At 42.6% G+C, this 20964-nt stretch overlaps 1 protein-coding gene across 1 annotated transcript in view; it reads right to left on the reverse strand.

Annotated features, from left to right (window-relative positions):
* The window catches only part of LOC134069460 (protein NLRC5-like), a 108130-nt gene that overhangs the window by 10524 nt on the left and 76642 nt on the right, over nt 1-20964 (reverse strand). Inside the window, exons 17-20 of the mRNA XM_062525423.1 lie at nt 9429-9611; nt 8963-9133; nt 7375-7545; nt 3960-4133 (exon numbers count right to left, since the gene is read on the reverse strand). Of these exons, the coding sequence (XP_062381407.1) occupies nt 3960-4133; nt 7375-7545; nt 8963-9133; nt 9429-9611 (699 nt within the window). The remainder of the gene's footprint in view (nt 1-3959; nt 4134-7374; nt 7546-8962; nt 9134-9428; nt 9612-20964) is intronic.

Below are 20964 nucleotides of genomic sequence, written 5' to 3' on the forward strand. Positions count from 1 at the left end.
GCCAGTAGATGGTGTTCCAAACATCTCAATCTCTGCTAGTTTTTGTCCTAGAAACATATAAGTGACACCATTAGAAACCTTTAATCAACTAGTTTCCAAATATGTTTTAAAAGAGAATGGTTGCTCTGGGTGCAACAAACATGCAGGAACACACACACACACACACACATAAATACACACACACACACACACACACACACACACACGCATACCTACACACACACGCACCACTACATACACACATGTACATAAAACATTACACAAACACATGCACAAACACGCCCACACGCATGCACACATACACCTAGGGATGTAACGGTATGAAAATTTAACCCCACGGTTATAGTGACCAAAATTATCACGGTTTTCGGTATTATCCCGGTATTTTAAAAATTGTGTGTACAATATGTTAAGAAAGCGCTGATGGGTGTAGACAAGCTGAAATATTTTAGTTTAAAAAAGTGTTTCTTACATTAAAAATATAGGCAAACCCTTATTGCCTTCAGCAGGATACCGATCATTCACAGCAGTGGCAATCTCTGCTCAACCCTCAACACACACAGAAAATGGCTTGTCTTGTTTCTATTGCATATTTTGAATTCATAAACTATATATAGTTTGCTAATAGTTTAGAATATGTTAGGATCTGCATAATTACTTATAGCTAAAAATATTCAGTAATTTGAATACTTCATATTGATTTTTAAACTATTACACTTGTCTTTAATGACATTACAGGGGTGTTGTGTAGGTCTAATTGAGAGCCTGTCACTTTAAGAGATACGTGAAGTAGCCTAATTATATTAACCTTCATTCTTGAGGAAAGTAGTCACGCATAGTTCAAGGATATCCGTTTTCATTGAATAAAATGAATGTTCAAAAAATTAACAAGTCAAAGAAAATATTGCTGGGATCATAGAAAAGATAAGTGTCTTGCAATGTTAACTTCTATGATTTTGGTGAGCACTAGGCTACTGTACATTAGCCTAATGATAGACATGACGCGTGAGCTAACGGGATAGTTACCTTGATGGAAAAGATTGCCAATAGGCTGTGTAGCTTTTTTCGGAAATTGAATTAAACACTACAGTAGGCCTAAATGAACTAAATTCCAGCCTACTGTACAGTAGGTAGGTTACCGTGGCATTGTGCTCACTTTTTCCTTGGTTGGAAATGTTGGCTGCTTATAGCTTAACTTATGATTTGGAGTTTGGTATTTGGTCTTCTTCACCCTCCTGACGCTGCCAAACCCTCAGACGCAGCTAACCTCTGCTCCAGGTTCCTGGATTTTTTCCAGCAGAAGGTGGACACCATCCACCAGCAGCTCCAGTCTCCTGGGCTCTCCCCCTGCCCCACTCTGGCCCAACAGGATTCTCACCACCCAGCTGCCCTCCCACCTCAGTGCTGCCTATCCACCTTCTCTCCACTAGATGCCGACCAAGTAGAACAACTGGTCACCTCAGCTAAGACATCAACCAGCAGTCTTGACCCAATGCCCACCACCCTGGTCAAGGCCTGTCTTCCCATTCTCCGTCATTCAGTGGAAAACATCATCAATGCATCCCTTGCCTCCGGTGTGGTACCATCCAGCTTCAAAATGGCAGCAGTCATCCCCACTCTCAAAAAAACAGGCTCAGACCCCGACGACCCCAACAACTATCGTCCAATCTCCAACCTCCCCTTCATTAGCAAAATCCTGGAAAGAGCAGTGGCTGCCCAGCTTCAACATCACATGTCCCACCATGAGCTCTTTGAACCTCTTCAATCTGGTTTCAGAACCCATCATAGCACTGAGACCGCCCTCATTAAAATCACAAATGACCTCCTGCTTGCTGCCGACAATGGCCTCATCACCATCCTCATCCTCCTTGACCTTTCTGCAGCTTTTGATACAGTTTCCCACACCATCCTCCTCCGTCGCCTCTCTGAACTCATCGGCCTTAGTGGCACAGCACTATCCTGGTTCCGGTCCTACCTCACAGGCCGGAAACAATTCATCACATTAAATGGCTCCAACTCTGTTCCAGCACCCGTCAACCATGGCGTGCCTCAGGGCTCTGTGCTTGGTCCTCTGTTGTTCACCATTTACATGCTACCCCTAGGTCATATTATCCGTAAACATGGACTCAAATTCCACTGCTACGCCGATGACACTCAGCTTTATATCAGCACCAACCCCTCCTCCCATCTCCCACCCACACAACTTGTCAACTGCCTGCAGGAACTCAAATCATGGATGACCACAAACCTACTCAAACTCAACAGTAACAAGACAGAGCTCATGGTGGTGGCCCCTGCACCACTGCTCAAGAAAATTGGAGACCTGGCCCTGGTCGTGGATGGCTGCTCCATTTCCCCATCATCTGAGGTGCGCAACCTGGGTGTTATCCTTGACTCCACTCTCTCCTTCCGGTCTCACATTAACAACGTCACCAAGTCTGCCTTCTACCACCTCAGAAGCATCTCACGACTTCGGTCCTCACTCACACCCTCAGTAACCGAGACACTCATACATGCCTTCATAACCTCCCACCTGGACTACTGCAATGGTGTTCTGTCTGGACTGCCCACCAAGGCCCTTAGCAGACTCCAGTATGTTCAGAACTCAGCTGCCAGGGTTTTAACCCACACAAAGCCTTGGCAGCATATCACTCCCGTTCTCCAACAGCTTCATTGGTTGCCAGTTAAGTCACGCATCGCCTACAAGATCCTCCTGCTCACCTACAAATCTCTCCATGGACTCTCACCTCAATACCTCACTGATCTCCTCCACCCCTACACTCAGTCACGCTCCCTGCGGTCCTCTGACAAGGTCCTGCTGGCCATTCCCCGCACCAGGTTGCGGACTTTTGGGGACAGGGCTTTTTGTGTCAATGCTCCCACACTCTGGAATACCCTACCACTCCATGTCCGCTCTGCCCCGTCCCTGTCCATGTTCAAAAAGCACCTCAAAACATTTCTCTTCACAAAGTCCTTTGACCCCTAACACTCAAAGGTGTGTGTGTGTGTGTGTGTGTGTGTGTGTGTGTGTGTGTGTGTATGGTCTGTGGTGTGTGTGTGTGTGTGTGTGTGTGTGTGTGCGCTTCTGTGTGCCCATCTGTGTGTTTGCATGTGTGTATATGTGTGTATGTGCATGTTCTGTGTGTGTTCTCTTTCTTTCTCTCTCTGTGTCTGTGTTATCTGTGTGTATTCTGTGTGTGTTCTCTCTTTCTCTCTGGGTGTGCCTGTGTGTGTGTGTGTGTGTGTGTGTGTGTGTGTGTGTGTGTGTGTGTGTGTGTGTGTGTGTGTGTGTGTGTGTGTGTGTATGTGTGTGTGTGTGTGTGTGTGTGTGTTATCTGATATTGGAGTGACAGTGACGGCAGAGAACACAGTGAACATATACACAGAGACACACACTCACACTAGACAGAGAAGCACTCATACACAAAAGCAAGCGCACACATGCACACACTCATTTGCATACATAAAAGTTGCAGTAGGGATGGAGTAGGCGATGGAAACACAAGCGTGATTGATATTTGCGGAGAGAATGTGCAGGACTGAGCGGCGGTCATATTGTGTATCGCTTTGCGGTACATCTAGTTTGTACTGTATCTCTGATGAAGGACTGAAACAGCAGTTCATCAATACATTGGATGCACCATGGAGCAAGCAGTGTTATGCACTTTATGCACTCCCTTTCTCTGTCTCTGTAGTTGTTTTTGGGACACTGTGTCCATTTTTACTTGGATCCATGTCTACTCGGCCACATCTCTGCTATCTAGCAGATTTCTTAGACTAACAACCCTGAGATTAAACAAACAGTGCCATACACATACAGTGCAACCAGAAAGTATTCAGACCCTATCAAGTTTTCCACATTTTGTTACGTTTCAGACTCATCTTAATTCTTGGAATTTCCTGTCCATCCACTGTGACTAGGTGTGTTTAGTGCATCATGCACTCATCAGTTTACTTACAGCAGCTTCAGTAGTTTACAGTCTGGATTCTTTAACAGAGCAGCGATGTGCTTCACTCCTGAGTTTCCTAGTTTATTCCCACTCAGATCCAGCTCTATCAGGTGTGAGGGGTTTGATGTGAGAGCTTCAGTCAGATGAGCACAGCCTTCTTCTGTTATGTTGTTGTCATTAAGCCTGTAGGTAGAGAGGGTGGTGTAATGTTTATGATTCGAAGGAGTTGAGTTCATCCTGTCATGCCAAGAGAAAAACTGAGAAATCTGCCTTTGAAGTTAACCGTCGGCACTCACATACGCTTTGCAAGGTCACCACTATTTTAAGATTGACGGTACTTTCTTGTATTTACAACGACACAGCACGCGGATAGCAAAGATCGTATAGTTACTAAGATGAATCATAAAAGTTTTTTTCAATGGAATGAAATGGCACCACTTCCGCCTCCTAAAGGGGCGTGATCAGTGACGAGATAATCGGTTTAGAACGGTGTAGAATCAGCAGAAGCAGGTGCTGTTGATAACAGGTTTATTTCTCCCATAGAAATGCTCCCGTTTGCCTCCTAAATGGGAGTGGCAGTTGCGTCACAATGAAACCAGAATTTACCCTCATATAAATCGTCTCGCTTTATAAACCGTCTCTGCGGATAGCTTGGTTGTCAATGAATGCATTTACCATACATATTGGAATAGAGCGGCGAAAACGAGACGCCTCTAACTTCCTGCTGGAATTGAATTTCTCACCTCAAGAAACTCACATTTTTCGACATTTTTAGGTACGTTTTTCGGCAAAATGTGTAGACCTCCCACTGTTTCAAAACACACACACAAAAATCCACGATTTTAGCACAAGTGACATTAATGGTCATTTTTGTCAGAAACTCCTGTTGCGACAAGCGACTGGTTTTGCCGTGGAGAGTCACATTTGTATCACATGTTATGTTCTAGGATTTCCATGTCATTGTTTCATTCAGTCCAGAAGGGGGCACTTTTAGTTTCCATTGTGTTGTTAATGGAGTAGAAGAAGCACATGAGTTAGTTAGTGAGTTGGCGATATGAACGGAAGATGTAAAGGATTGCAAGGAACTATAAAGTGTGCAGAAGTACTTTATTGTGTCCGAGTTTGAATTCTAGAACTTTACAGATGGGGTGGGGTGAGTGGCATCCATTACTGACTCCACATGTAGAATTACAACACGGCAGGAAATGAAGGCTTCAGAATATTCTGATTGGTCAGCTCTCTATGATGATGCAGCTGTAGGAAAATATGTAAGGGATAATCAACGACGCGCCGTGCGTTTATAGGAAAATAATGCACGTTCGAAGTGGTAATAAGGACCCGACGCCGCAGGCGGAGGGGACTTTACACTTCGATAAGTGCATTATTTTCCTATAAACGCACAGGGCGCGGAGTTGATTATCCCGCTTATACCACGGCTACTATCGTTTTCGTTTATATTCCCGCTGTCTTAGATACAACATTGCTGTTTTTACCGTTACATTCACATTGGCGAATTAATATTCAAGTGTAATAAGCCCAAAAGAAGGGAACTACTTCATAGCCGTGCGGTATATAGAAAAATAATGCACGTTCCAAATAGCGCATCACAATAGGAAATTTGACCAAGCAGTGGTATAATCCTCATTAATAAACTGAAAAGTAAATATACACACACACACAAGTGTGCTTCAGAATATTCTGATTGGTCAGCTCTCTATGATGATGCAGCTGTAGGAAAATATTCCTCATTAATAAACTGAAAAGTAAATACACACACACACACACACAAACACACACACACACACACACACACACACACACACACACACACACACACACACACACACACACACACACACACACACACTTCAGAATGGAGCTTTACATGAGATGCATGTTACAGTCTTCAGAGAATGATATTGTTTATAATCCAGAGAGAGAGAGAAAAAAGGTGGTATGTATGTGTGTGTGGAGGGAGGCACATCTGGTACTATCAGTGTGCATTTTCCTTAAGGCGAGACACTACAGGTGAATAGGGTAATTTTTTTAACTAGCAGATATCACTATGAAACTTCCCCAGTTGATTACTTACATCAACATAAGAAAAAAATGTATTACAAGTTTTTTTGTAATTTAATGTTTAAATATGCTAATTAGGCATTATCTCATTAAATATGCGTTAATTTGCATATATTTCAAAATACATAATCTGAGTTTTGGATGAAGCCAGGTTCAAAATTCTTTTTTCATTGTGTTAATATATTAGATGGGAGAAAAAATACAGAGGGATTTATGGATATCTACTTCTGTTGTCTTGTAAATCAGCATATAGTGTCAATAGCCTTGAATAATCGTTTTTTGCCATGTTTTTAAGCATAATATCAGGTTAGGAATAATATTTCAACAAACCCCTCTGTAAAAGTCTTGTAAATATAGTTTGGCATAAGACTGGAAAGTTTGGCGCATGTAAGTGCTTCAGAAGTGGAGATTATGTTCTCAGAGTGGGAGAAGAAACTCGTTTTGTGAAACACAGCCAATGGGATACGTTCTAAGCCTAGACTCGCCTTTGAACTTTCGCGATTGGTTGCTAATACAAAGGAAATGTCCATATTTGGATTGCATAGCGTCATTCAGGAAAAAAAGGGCTTTCCAACGGTATCACACATGATATGATTTGGATCACGGTCGCGGTAGTACATGACACTTTAGAATGGGAACTTTTGGTAAAATTAGGAGAAATATAGGCGCAAGTAGACAAAATGTCAGGAAATAAACACCTAAATGTGCAAATCGGACTTTATTGTTGTAGTAGGGTGGTAGAATACATGCTAAGGTAGCAAACTAGCACAAAATATTGAAATTGACCGGAGGTCACAAAAACGATGTTTTCACCTACCGTGTCTCGCCTTAATTGCATGTCACTGTAAAGCTGTGCTGTATAGAACAGATAGATCTACATTCTCTGTCCCGCCACTGTAGGGTTGGGTATCGTTTGAATTTGAACGAATCCGATTGCGATTTTGATTCCTTGTTTCGATTCCGGTTCCTAACGATTCTTGATTCCGATTCTTGTAAGAGGCAGGGTCAAAAAAGTTTGGATATTTTAAATGAGCTAGCTAACCAACGGTCTGATCTTCTCCATCAATTTTAATTCTATGAACTTTTTTACTTTTTATGAACTTTACTATAAATTTCTCACAGGGCTCTTTTCAAATACAATATAAATATCAAATCTATGAACTGTCGTCTTGTTGCCTCAGTTCGGTTATGCAAACACCTTCTTCGTTGGTGTTTAGCGGCTTCTTCCTCCGGTTCGCGGAATGGGAATCGATACTAGGATTCACGATTCTCGATACCCAACCCTACGCCACTGTGACCGTTATTATTGTTTATTTTACTGTCATACAATCGTCAGTTTACTTACCCCAGTTTCTGTAGTTTACAGAGTGGGTTCTTCAGCAGATCAGAGATGAGATTCACTCCTGAGTCTCCTAGTTTATTCCCACTCAGATCCAGCTCTATCAGGTGTGAGGGGTTTGATGTGAGAGCTGAAGTCAGATGATCACAGTCTTTTTTTGTTAAGCTGTTGTTAAGCCTGTAGGGAGAGAGGGTGGGTTGGGGTGAGTGGCATCCATTACTGACTCCATACTGTACTGTATGTAGAATTATGACACAGCAGGAAATGAAGGCTTCAGAACATTCTGATTGGTCAGCTCTATAAGAGCAGACGCTTCAATTATTGGTTCTTAGCGTCAATAGATGTATTGCACAGTGGTACAAAATATGACCGCCGCTTAGTTCTGCACATTCTCTCCACAAAAATAAATGATGCGTGTGTCAACTTGTCTGTATCTCCTATTTGTGCAATTTATATGCATATATCTCCTACTCTTGCAGCTCATGTGTACTGTATATGAGTGTGTGCATGTGTGAGTTTGCTTTTGTGTATAAGAGTATATGTGTGTGTGTGTGTGTGTGTGTGTGTGTGTGTGTGTGTGTGTGTGTGTGTGTGTGTGTGTACAGTATGTGTGTTTGTGTGTGTGTTTGTCTGTGTGTGTGTTTGTCTGTGTGTGTGGATGCGTGTGTGTGTGTATGTGTGTGTGTGTGTGTGTGTGTGTGTGTGTGTGTGTGTGTGTGTGTGTGTGTGTGTGTGTGTGTGTGGATGTGTGTGTGTATGTGTGTGTGAGTGTGACAGGACATCATCCTTAATCAGCAACAAAAGCCATCTAAAGGCTGATTGGTGTACAGTCACTAAATGTACACATACATTCATTTATTTTACAGACCTCCATGGATGAAATTCCACAAAACCTTTCCATAAAATCTACTAGGGCTTCATGCCCACCAAGTTGCATGTGCCCCGGTCTCATGGTGTCCTGGGAATCGTTGACCAAAAATTCAGGGAAGAAATGATGGGAGAAAATAGTTTTTGAGACTTAGGCTCCCCTACTAAATAGGAATGCATTCCTTTCATTATATTAATAAACTGGAAAGTACAGTCATGGTTGAAATTGTTGGCACCCCATGCTAAAGTTGACTAAAAAGAGGAATATAAAATCATCTTTTGGAAATTTTAATGGCTTAAGTAATAAAATTACGTAGGAAAGTAAGTAGGAAAAATCCAACCTTTAAGGATACACCAATTTACTTTGTGAATGAATAATGTATCATAAATAAATAAATGTTCTTCCCAAAATACTGGGGTAAAAAATATTGGCACCCCTATGTAACCCTATGGGAATTTAACTCATAGGGTTAGGCAGTTTTTTTTATTTTTAAAGGCCACTTATTTCATGGATCCAGGATACTATGCATCCTGATAAAGTTCCCTTGGTCTTTAGAACTAAAATTGACCCACATCATCACACACCCTTCACCATACCTAGAGATAGGCATGGTGTTTTGTTCAGTTTTGTTCAGTTAGCCTATTAGCTTGTTTGATTTGCATTGAGTTCAATGAGCATCATTCATTTTATCGGAAGCACATGAACAGAGAATATTGTGACACTCACTTCAGCTTCTGCAGCCTGCAGTGTGAATCTTTCAGAAGAGCAGAAAGCTGCTTTACTCTTGAGTCTCCTAGTTTCTTCCCACTCAGATCCAGCTCTGTCTGGAGTAAGGGGTTTATTCCTACTGAAGTCAGATATGCAAAGACTTCCTCTGCATCTTTACTCTTCAACAACCTGTAAAGAGAGAGGGAAAATGCTCATCACCGTTTTCTATTTTGCATTCACTGACATGATTATGTGAGTGAATTTTCTGTTGGTTAAATTTTGTCAGTTGAGTTTACGATGCGGAACATCATAAACGTAGTAAATTAGTGAGCAGCTTCACTCCTGAGTGTCCAGGGTTGTTAAATGAGTTTCTCCAGCTTACAGTCTAGATCATTATTTAATTCAATGAGCAGCTTCACTCCAGAGTCTCAAGGCGTTACCCCTTACAGTACAAACCTTATGGTCTTTTCAGGTGTTTTCTCACCTCAGAGTCTGAAGTATACAGCTTGGATCATTAACTAAACTGTAGAGATCAGTGATCAGCTCCACTGCAGAGTCTCCAGGGTCGTTTCCTCTCAGGTCCAGCTCTACCAGGTGTGAGGGGTTTGATTTCAGAGCTGAAGCCAGAGCTGCATATCCTTCTCCTGTTACGCCACAGTCTGAAAGTCTGTCATCAAGATAAAAAAACAACATGCTTATATTTACTTTATATGTAATGAATCAAGAATACAGTATGTAAAAGTTTCACATTTTGAAATAAATTACAGAAGAAAATTAACTTTTTAAAGAATATTTGATATCTTTTAAGATCCACCTGTGTTTAGGCTACTGTGGTGGACTGATGGGATAATTAGCCCTTTTCATCAGGTCCCTTTCCACAGGTGTATACAATCAAGCACCATGCAGTAAGCATTGATAATCAAGATCAGTGTTGTGCATGAACGAGTTCAAAAGAACGTGTTCATTGAACACGTTCATTTTTCTGTGAACGCTGAACTGAACGCAACACATTTGTAAATAATGAATTTGAACGTGAATTCGCTCAGATTATGGGAAATGAACGACGAACGTCAATGTTGATGTACAATTAAACGTTACGGAATTTATTTTGTCCTGAAAAGTCGAGTGACACTATCTGCTGGCAATTTAGAAACAGTATGTGGTTGTCACACTCACTGCCCACGGGCGCCACTCCTAAACTACAGCACTACCTTACTAGGCTACATCACGTTACGCATGATGCATTGTACACAGAACCGCTGCTACATGAATGCAATCACTGAAATGTTCTACACTTGTCAGTGATGATAGAGGGATGCATAACATGTTCAAAGAGCTCTACAGTAGGCCTATGTCACTGAACAGTTCCATCGCTGCAGGTAATGCAGCAAGGCAGCCTCCTCCATACTCCCGGTGTAAAAACTACACTCTTCTGCTGTCAGGCATGCACAGCTGACGCATTTATTATTAATTATTAATATATGCGCGGCCGCATATTAGGCGTCGGTATCTGCCATAGACCTAAAAGAAATGTATCTGCCCAGCGAAATAAAGCCCAATTTACGGACATTCTCAATTAAATGAGAACAACAGGTGGCTTTAGCCTATATTCCGTCAGAAACAGATTTTCATTCAAATGAACTGAATTTGAACTAGTTCAAAATTAAAAATGGTGAACTATGAACGTGAACAGTTCACTTTGCACGTGTGTGAACTGAACTTTGAACTAGTTACTGAAGAGTGTGAACATGCACAACACTGATCAAGATGCTTGATTGTATACACCTGTGGAAAGGGACCTGATGAAACCCATGAATAGACCTCTGAAGTTCGCCTACAAAAAAACTACCATCTTTGCCCAAATAAGGAGATCCGGTATCTTGAGATTTTTTCTATGGGAAAATAACATGGGGATTTTGAATTATCGCACCTCTTAAACTCTCGCAGGGACGAAGAAATTGGAAATGCAGACGTTTTCCACAACAACGTTTTGTCCACTGCCGTCTAGTGGATACTGTGATCTTCAGTAGGTGACGGCACACTTTGATCTTTGCTACCCCAGAGCTAACTTACAATGCAACTTGCCATAAGCCGTGTTCAAGTTCAACTCCAAATGACCTTTTGCAGCAACGAGAGCTGCCGGTGGCAGCAGGGGCGGGGATGCAAACGCTGCTATGAAGTTGTACACTCTCTACTTCCCGTAGTGTAGACTTGGCTAGACTTGACCATGTGACGAATCACGAGGCACGGACCCGCACGGACTCTTGTGGATATGGGGAGGCATCTAAACACCTGCACACACGTCAGGGATGTAAAAGCCAATTAGGGCAAAGACCTGACGTCATGAAGGCAGGGTCTAGGCTCCGCTGCTCTCCGCAGTACCTCCAGACCGGCTGCTCTTTTGCGGAGCAGCCGCCTGGCCACGCCTTGCTCCCGCGATAAGTTGAGGCCATGTGATACCGACTGCCGAGTCGAAAACACGCCCATCTAGACCATCGTGGACAGATTTTTAACCATGTGCATCTTGTGCTGCGCAGTTTTTGTGCTGCGCAGCCAACTTGAACGCGCCTATAGGCAGCTAGCTTCAATTAACTCCCGGATCTCCTTATTTGGGCAAAGATGGCAGCTTTGGATCCTTTTTGTAGGCGAACTTCAGAGGTCTATACTTCTTCTTCTTCTTCTGTAGTATTTGGCGGCTGGACATGCCGGAGGATACCCAGCAACGCTTCGTCTGAAATCATGTGAAAAGGGCTAATAGGGGGGAGATAATGATTACATTGGGCTTGTTGCCTAATTGGCCTAATTAGACTCACCTGTGCAGAAGGATAAAGCCATGCAGGTGAGCAATGTGCGCGAGAGAGCCGGGACTGATTAAGTGTACAGACGGAACACCAGGAGCGCGTTGGTCGACGAGGGGACGAATTGTGCTGGTCGCGGTCAATAGGATCGCCGCCAGTGAAGATAGTTAGTGGGGGGATGTTTTAGCATAGACCTTGTGTAAATTCTAGACTGACGCCGCGACTGGCGGCCACGTTTTGGACTGAGCTATTGGACTCTAACGGCCCGGCTTTACGAGGACTTACATACTGGAACTTACATACTGGAGCTTATACCTACTGGGACTTACATACTGGAGCTTACATACTGGGATTTATACATTGGAACTACACCCGGGAACTTACATGTTGAGATTGGACAACCGCTGACCACTTGAGGGCGAAGTCACGGTCCATGGCGATTAAGCTATAACGTTACGTGTCCATTATCGCGGCAAAAGCCACCGCGCCGCACATAGCCCATTCATTTCCTATGGAGAGCGGTAAGGCGTCGTTAACGCATCCGCAATGCACCTTGGGAAGGCAGCGCGGTCATTTGAACAGAGGCGATGCGTCAAGAAGTTGGGCTCTGCTGAACTTTATGCAAATGAAAGCGGTAAACGCGAGGCAGCTAGCCAATGAAAGTACGTCTTCGGTAAACAAGTGTTCTCCTTTGCTCTAGTCCTCCGGTCCGGAACCTAGCCTGCTAGAAATATTTGTTCCGCCTGCTAATCGTCTCGGTTTAATGAAAATATATAACCCAGCAAACACGCCCTTGCGGGGCCCATATGGGGCCCATGCGGTATTTCTTCGGGTAGTGTGGGCTAGGGCCAAACCCATACAAACCCATGCAGGGCCAGCGTGGGCTTGCCCAGGTCAGGACCAAACCTTTGGGCTCTCTGTGGGCTCTCTTTGGGCAGCCCACAATTAGCTGATTGCCCCCAGAAAGCCCCTGCTGGCCCAGTGTGGGCTAGCCCATTCTGGCCCAGAGGAACTTTTGTACCATTGGGCCCATGCAGGTTTTTTGTGGGCAGCCCTCACTCATAGGATTTTTTTTTTTTTTTTGACCAACCAATGTGCAAAGGCATTGCAAACCAAAAACAAAATACAGTATGCATCGTTCAGTGAATATTTTGATATTCTGTCCCTGATATTACTCTACACTCTAAAAACAGATTGTTCAAATAGCCTACTAATATCATTGGTAAAGCCAGCATTGGTTGTTTTAACCAGAGCCCGTCCCTTATTAGACATTCTGGTTTTAACCAAGATGTTACTCATAACCAATCAATTGGTTATTCATCAATCAATGTTTTTGGTTGAATAGTCTACTTAGGCTATCTGTATTAAGGCCTCTTCGGACGGGATTAGTTTTATGGGGTGACATCAGGTAAAGTAATAATTACCAGGTAATGTAGTCCCGTCCGGACGTGCCATGTCAGTAAACATAACGGAGTATGTCGGTGACATTTACAGACACTTTTACCTTCCGTAAAACGGTCCGGAGAAATTACCTTAGGTAATATTAATCCCGTGCGAACGCGACCCTCTGTAAAGATGTCTGTAATATTTCGTCACATCCTGATTGGAAAACAATTCCACCATAGTCTGAATGAAAACATGACATGCTGTGTAGCTCCTAATAGGACGTTAGCTAGTTTGCCTATTAGCTTGATATTGTTAGCCATTTCAAACTACTTATGGCATAACATAAAACTTGTTTGCTAGTTTAACCAACTTGTATGTCTTTCAAATCTGAAAATGCCGCACGTACCTGACGCAAAGTATCACGTGCACAGCAACGAAGATGTGACGGCAGAACGTAAACGTAGTTACTCCTCCCATGTCAAGTAAAATGACAGAGATGTCTAGTCCCGTCCGAATTGGACATTTATATTACAGAGGTCATATTATAAACCTGCATTACTGTACGTCCCCCCATAAAACTAATCCCGTCCGAATAGGCCTTTAGTTGAAAGCCAATGTCAGAAAAAGGGATAGCCTAATGGTTGGGGGCTATTTTTGTTTTCTAAGGTGGCCTTCACATTTTGGCATGTACTTTGATCGAACTTTAGCCCCAAGGTAGCATAACATGTACCTTTTCTGGAAACAAAAAAGGCCTACAAACAGTCACGTGTGTTGTTGGGGAAGGGGATATCGGGGTGACCGATACGGTCACCTCAAGTCTCAATATCAGCAGCCCTCCCTCACCAAGTGATGCAGCAACTTTCAACTGCCTTTGGTGAGGAGGCAGAGATGCAGGGTTGCCAACTTTGGGTGTTTGGCTGGAGTGAGATTTTGTGAAGTTGGGGGGGGGGGGGGGGGGTATTGCAAAAGGTATCAGCACAATCTTTAAGTGCAGGCCCCTTGCCAGACACACGGGCCGCCTAGGGTAATTGTTGAGAATGTTGAATAGCTCATCAGCAGTGGCCCTACTTTTGACAGAATAGAATATCTTCGCTCGCTGTCAAGTTAACAAAGCGGACATAACTTTGTTACTGTCAGTGCCTACTGCCTGAAGTTGGAGAACAAGTAGAACAAGTAGAAATGTAGGCCTATTGCAATTTAAAAACTGGAATAGGCTACTGAATGGCTTCATTAATTGCATTAATTGCATTAACTGCCATCAGAAAGATTGCGCTCTGTCAAGTGTCATTCATATCAGTGTGAACTTCGTGAGCAATCCGACAGAAACGAATGGTGCGCATTTTGCACTTCGCCCGCCGCAAATAACTTCTCTGCGCTGAGAACGTTGTAGACAGATATTATACCTATACCTGCTATTGATCTAAAGAGCCTATAGCCTATAGCCTATATATACATGCCTTAAGTTCGTCTTCTGTCTACAATAGGCTATGATCTGCTGTGGTCTAGTCACCAACTGATTATGAACGGGTTGAAGAAAAAGAAGAATGGATTTTGGCGTGACATTTCTTGTGTCTGCGTGAGAGCGTGAGATTGATGCTGAAATCGTGAGTGTCACGGTGGGAGCGTGAGAGTTGGCAACCCAGATGTCGTCTGTCTGGTTGTTCTTGAAAGTGTCTGAATCCTTTTCCCAAAACCATATTTGCTAACCTGTTAGCAACTTAGTTGGTTGGCAATGGGAAGTTGCATTGCAACCTCAAAGTTGCTAACTTATAGGCTACTGACTCAGCTTGCGTACCGACACACACACACACACACACCATAGACTGTAAAAAAAACGTGTTATATCCATGACGAGTCTTGAGATAGTGAATTAGCCTAACAATGGCCCTCATTTATGAAACGTGCGTACGACCAAAAACAGGCGTAAAACCAGCGTACGCTTGTTTCCACGCAAAGTAGGCTACAGCATTTATCAATGTAAACGTGATCGGTGCTAAACGCTCAAATCTCACATCTAGCCTGAACTCGCGTACGCAAGTTTCAGGCAGCATAGCACCGTGCTGAATTGATGGACTATCTCGGACATAACACCTTTCCTGTACATGTGCAGCCTATTTGCTGTAATGTAGCATATTATATTGACACATTTTATGGCTTAGGATAGCCATATAGGAGATGATTATATTCTCTTTGGCAAACGCAACATTCATGAATTATATATTTTAAATTATTTTCAAAGGGCAAATTTCAGTGTCATAAGGTTTTGTAATGAATGTATGTATGATGTGTTCTCTCTGCGAAAATAAAGTCTGTTGCACTTAAATCGCTCTAGTTTTCCGCCTTCCTTCATGACAGCTTCTAGCTGTTAAAATTAACAAGGTTTAGCTGGACGTCACTGTGGCTCGAGATCATGATGATCTCTTTTGGACATATAATGCACCTTCATGTCGCAAATTCTAGGGGCGAGGCCATTAAAACAAGCATAATATAGGGGTGTGATATTTAAATCACGCTTGTTTCCAGCCGCCACATTTATCAACACACGTTTATTCTTACGCTGGAATTGGAGTGATACGAAAGTTTGATGAATCACGCGTGAGCCCCGTCGTAAGATGATTTCTGCGCTCAGATATATACACTGGTTTCTACGCTCTGTTGATAAATAAGGGCCATTGTCTGCTGATAACCAAAAAATAATAAAAAAAATGAGTAAACATTAAACCACATCATCACATACCCTTCACCATAGCTAGAGATTGGCATGGTCCTTTTTCCAGTAGGCCTATTAGCCTGTTTGATGCTCATTGAGCTCAATGCAAATCAAACAGGCTATTAGTCCTACTGGAAAAAGCCCAACAGGAAACTCCTTAAATTATGTACATGACTTTCATTGAATTAAATTCTACTTCCTGTATTAAATTTGAATTGTAATTCTACATCCTGTTTTTGACCTCAATTCATATTCAAACTCAAGAATTGAATTGGAATTTATAAGTCATTCTCAATTCAATTCTGAATTGTACTAGCCTGACCTAGCCTGGCACGCCCTCCCAGTGACGTAGCCTAACACCTTCAGCGTTGCTGTCGCTGGTCTGGCCCAAAGCCATCGATATCTCAAAGTTGCGACACTACCATTGACTCCCGTGTACAAACAATGGCGGCACATCCGGGAACTATTCCATTGAGAATGGATGAATATCTCAGGTGTTATATTAAGACTTTTCTACATGACTTATAGTCGTGTGCATAATAATGCATTTTCATTGAGTAATATATATGTATGTGGAAATGCAGTTTACAGTAATTTTCATCGAGTATTTACCGTAAATATTAATGCGATCGCTGCTGTCAATCCCGTAGTAAACCAGGGACCGAGGGAACTACTGAGTCTACCCACTAACCACGTGACCGCTCTAATCTGGCTTTAAGATGGAAGTCAACGGCTGTCGCAACTTTGAGATATCGATGGCTTTGGTCTGGCCAACTGCTCATCGGGGAGGATTTCTGAATTCCGCAAAACTGCGTAACTGCCCCCTCTGGTCGAGAACCAATCAACTTTGAGCAGCTCCAACGGCTCTGGGTAGAGGCGTGTTCAAGGCAGAGGAAAGAGTGTTGTTATCAGGGGGTCAAGGCCGTGTTGATTAGCTTCGGCAAGTTAGCAAGCGCCATTTTCAAGTATGGCGCCTCATGGAGCATTTAGAACCAGCTCCGTGCACGAAAATCCGTGTTGGGCACGAGCTCTCATGCGCGTACATGTTGGTGGACGGGTACCTACAGCCAATCATTACTCTGTGCGACACTCCACTGGACTCAGATGTGCGTTCCCGAGGAACTTTTTCTGCTTGTTGTTACGCGGCAAGCAAGGTATGTGCATTATCGCCACCCTCTGAACTGGAGTATGACTCTTTTTCCAGAATGTCCAATAGAACTCATTGTAGGTCTGTGCGTCATTTCCAGCTTTGGAACTTTGCGCATGGTCAGAGCCGACTGGCGCTGGATCGGAGCTCCAGTGTTCAATATGGCGTTGACGAAAATTGGCCGGATTTACTAGCCTAGCATCGGCCATTCATTTCTATGGAGGGCGGGACTTAGTCACGCTCTCCAGTTATATATAATACCTCCATGGTTGTTATTGATTTAAACTCGGCAAACCCCTTTCTGACATTGACCAGTAACAAATCGAGGCACTTAAAGGAGGCGGGTCAACCAAGCGCTTGGAGAAACTGTTTAGCACATGCTCTTGGTCAGACTAAAGTCTCGCAGAGCCTTGAAAGTCGATGGCAATCAGGCTAAGCCTGACCAGCCAGACCCACATCAAGATAACCCTAGGCAGGACTCAATCGGAGGGGTGGGATAAACAGTTGTCTTTCAAATTCCTTCTCCACGCAATAGGATAACGCTAAACGAATCATCTTCTTGTTTTCAAGTAGCATGATGTGTAACCGTTGCAACTTCTGGTCGCATGTCAGTCACCATTGACCTCTGAAGTTCGCCTACAAAAAAGCCACCATCTTTGCCCAAATAGGGAGATCCGGTATCTTGAGATTTTTTCTATGGGAAAATAACATGGGTTTTTTCAATTATCGCACCTGTTAAACTCTCGCGGGGATGATGACATTGGAAATGCAGACGTTTTTCGCTACACAGTTTTGTCCACTGACATCTAGTGGATACTGTGATCTTCGGTAGGTGAAGACGGCACAGTTTGATCTTTGCTACCCCAGAGCTAACTTACAATGCAACTTGCCATAGGCAGTTAGCTTCAGTTAACTCCCGGATCTCCTTATATGGGCAAAGATGGCAGCTTTGGATCCTTTTTGTAGGCGAACCTCTGAAGTTTGCCCACAAAAAAAGCTACCATCTTTGCCCATATAAGGAGTTACGGTATCTGACGATTTTTCCTATGGTTAATTAACATGGGGATTTGGAATTATCACACCTGTTAAACTCTCGCGGGGATGACAAAATCGGAAATGCAGGTGTTTTCCTGAACACACTTTTGTCCTCTGCCTTCGATAGGAATCTGTGATCTCCGGTACACGAAGGCGGCAGACTTTGATTTTTGCTACCCCAGAGCTAACTTGCGATGCAACTTGCCATTAAGTTAGCTCTGGGGTAGTGTGGTAAATTTTCATGTACTGTAGGCCTCATGTGTTGCTGGGCAGTAGCAGAAGGATGATGACACACATACACACACACACACACACACACACACACACACACACACATGCACACACATATATACAAACACACACACACACATGGACACACATACAGTACATACATACACACAAACACACACACACACACACACACACACAGCTGTGCGGTCATGTCCCGGTCATGAACCAGGCCCATTGTAGCCCCAGGGCTACTGTAGAGTAATTAAATCATTCAAGGGGCAGGCCAAGTGGCCTCATCCACGTATGATATCATTTTTATATTGATTGGAAGACAAGGGTCTCCTATTTACATAATGGGAAGACACTTGGGCAAGATTGGCCAGAAGTAAACAAAGGAGGTGTTGTGGGGACACTTAAAACCCCTCTCCCAAAGGGGGCCTCCTCAGAACGTGCGCACCTTCTCCCCAAGGCCTGGGTCGTGGACATCCTGCTGCAGAGGGCATCCATCATTCGTGACTCCTGCTCGGCAACACTTAGGCTCTGCTTGTTCAGAATTGTGCCTTGTAGGACTCTGCGAATAAAGGCCACAAGCGGCTACTTCTCATCTCAGATCATTCTCCGCTGGTTTTTGTTCAGAGTGCTAAGTTAGATTTGAAGTTAAGTTAAAGTCAGTGGTTTTTTCCAAGACAGTAGCAAAAATGAAAGTGTGCTGACTTCACGTACCGGAGATCACAGTATGCACAAGAAGGCAGAGGACAAAAGTGTGTTCAGGAAAACGTCTGCATTTAAGACTTTATCGTCCCCGCGAGAGTTTAACAGGTGCGATAATTCAAAATCCCCATGTTATTTTCCCATAGGAAAAATCGGCAGATACCGAATTTTAAAGATGCCAGCTTTTTTGTAGGCGAACTTCAGAGGTATATGTTAAGCCCGCCCATCGACTGTACACGATGTGATTAGTCTGGTGATTCTGCCAATGCCCAGCTCCCAAGCTAGAGTTCCTAGACTGACCCGGGCAGCCAATTAGATTTGCTGCCGCTAGGGGCGTCTAGATTTCTAGGCTAGTATTTTGCACAAGCCTGTCCCGAACATTAACAATATGCTGGCTTTCTGCCAGAGTGAACTTTGGTGTCTTTTTAGACTCTTGCCTTTTTAATGGCACACATTATTCCACCCAGTTGTAAGGCTGTGTGTCTAATTTTCTGATGTTATAACAAACCATTGTAAGATTGCTGAGTGTTTTTGGAGATATAGTCTTTATTGTCCTATAAAGGATATTCTTCTTCACACGTCATTTCATCCATAAAAGATGGATGTTTCTCCAAAATATTGCTGCATGATTCATTACACCACACCAAAGACAATATATTCTCCTCTCCATTCACTATGGTGTGAAACCAAACATGAATGTTCTTATGTTGTTCTTAAGCACAACGTAAGCTTAGTTGAAAGCAATAAACATTTTGTTCTCGATTGCGAACATTGTCAAATATTCATGGGAAGGTATATTTACTGTTGGTCACCTATTATGCAAGTATTTTCTTAAGCATATTAGCACATTGTGGCTGCTTTAAATGGTAGTGTTTTATGTTTTACTCGCCTGCATAAAGAGTCTAAGTTGAGTTTAAACCAGGTCAAAAAATGACCATGAAATAATGATAGGCCTACGTACAATGTTCTTCTTTCAGACACATTTGAATTTGTATAGTGATGTTTGGAATGAGTTAATGAGAAGTTATGTAAACTGTACAAGATATATGGTTGCTTTTACAACGTAGATAAATAAATACCTTTTTTAATGTTCATGGCTTCTTTGTGTAAGCACAGGCAATAACCATAGTATATTGGTTATAATTAAACAAAGTCAATGGTAGGTTGTTTCCATATGGTACTAATATATTAGTCAAATTTAACCAATGAGATTACTCAATATATTATACTCAATGTATAGGTTGATTTGAAGTACAGTAGACTATCCATGCTCAGTAGTCATCAAATGTGAATAAACTGGAGACATTTTGGATGGAAGAATAGTTCAAAATACCTGGAACCAGAATTCAGGGACTTACAGTATCTGTAGCTATCTGTAGCACAAAAACAATGTATCTACAAACTAAATGGAATGATAAGAAGAGTGTGTGCAATATAGCTTGGTGTCTGTCTTGTTTTGTGTATTGATTGGTTTGTGTCTACCTGTCTATTGAATGGTGCTGGCCGCCAGGTATATGTTCCCCCTTCAAATGTATAGTATGTGTTTTATTTATTTAAAATAAATGCTTGTAAATCATACCATTTTCCTCATGAAGACTGTTTATGTAAACCTAAAGGACTTTTAAGAATGACAAGGAAGATTGTTGTTAAGATGAAAATGGTTTGTAATCTATGGTGGTAACATTCATTCATCTTTGAAAATGCCTTATTTTTCAATATAGGATTATAGGCACAATATGCACTTTAATCTACCAAATTTCAAGTCTGATAAAATGATTCTTAAAGGGGTCTAAGTAAAAATCCTTCACACTAAAAATCCTTGCCATTCGTTTTGACAAATAAGGTTTGTAAGTAATTATCTCAAATAATCAGAAAGACGTGGTGAACTAAGGTGGAAAAAACACTTACATTATATTTTTTGTAATTTCTTGTTGCAAACTTGTAGAATTCAGTTGACTACTTCAACATTTGATTTACTTTATCAGTGCAAAAAATCTGCTGC

This window comes from Sardina pilchardus, chromosome 21, assembly GCF_963854185.1.
Source record: "Sardina pilchardus chromosome 21, fSarPil1.1, whole genome shotgun sequence".
In the NCBI taxonomy this organism is placed as follows: domain Eukaryota; kingdom Metazoa; phylum Chordata; class Actinopteri; order Clupeiformes; family Clupeidae; genus Sardina; species Sardina pilchardus.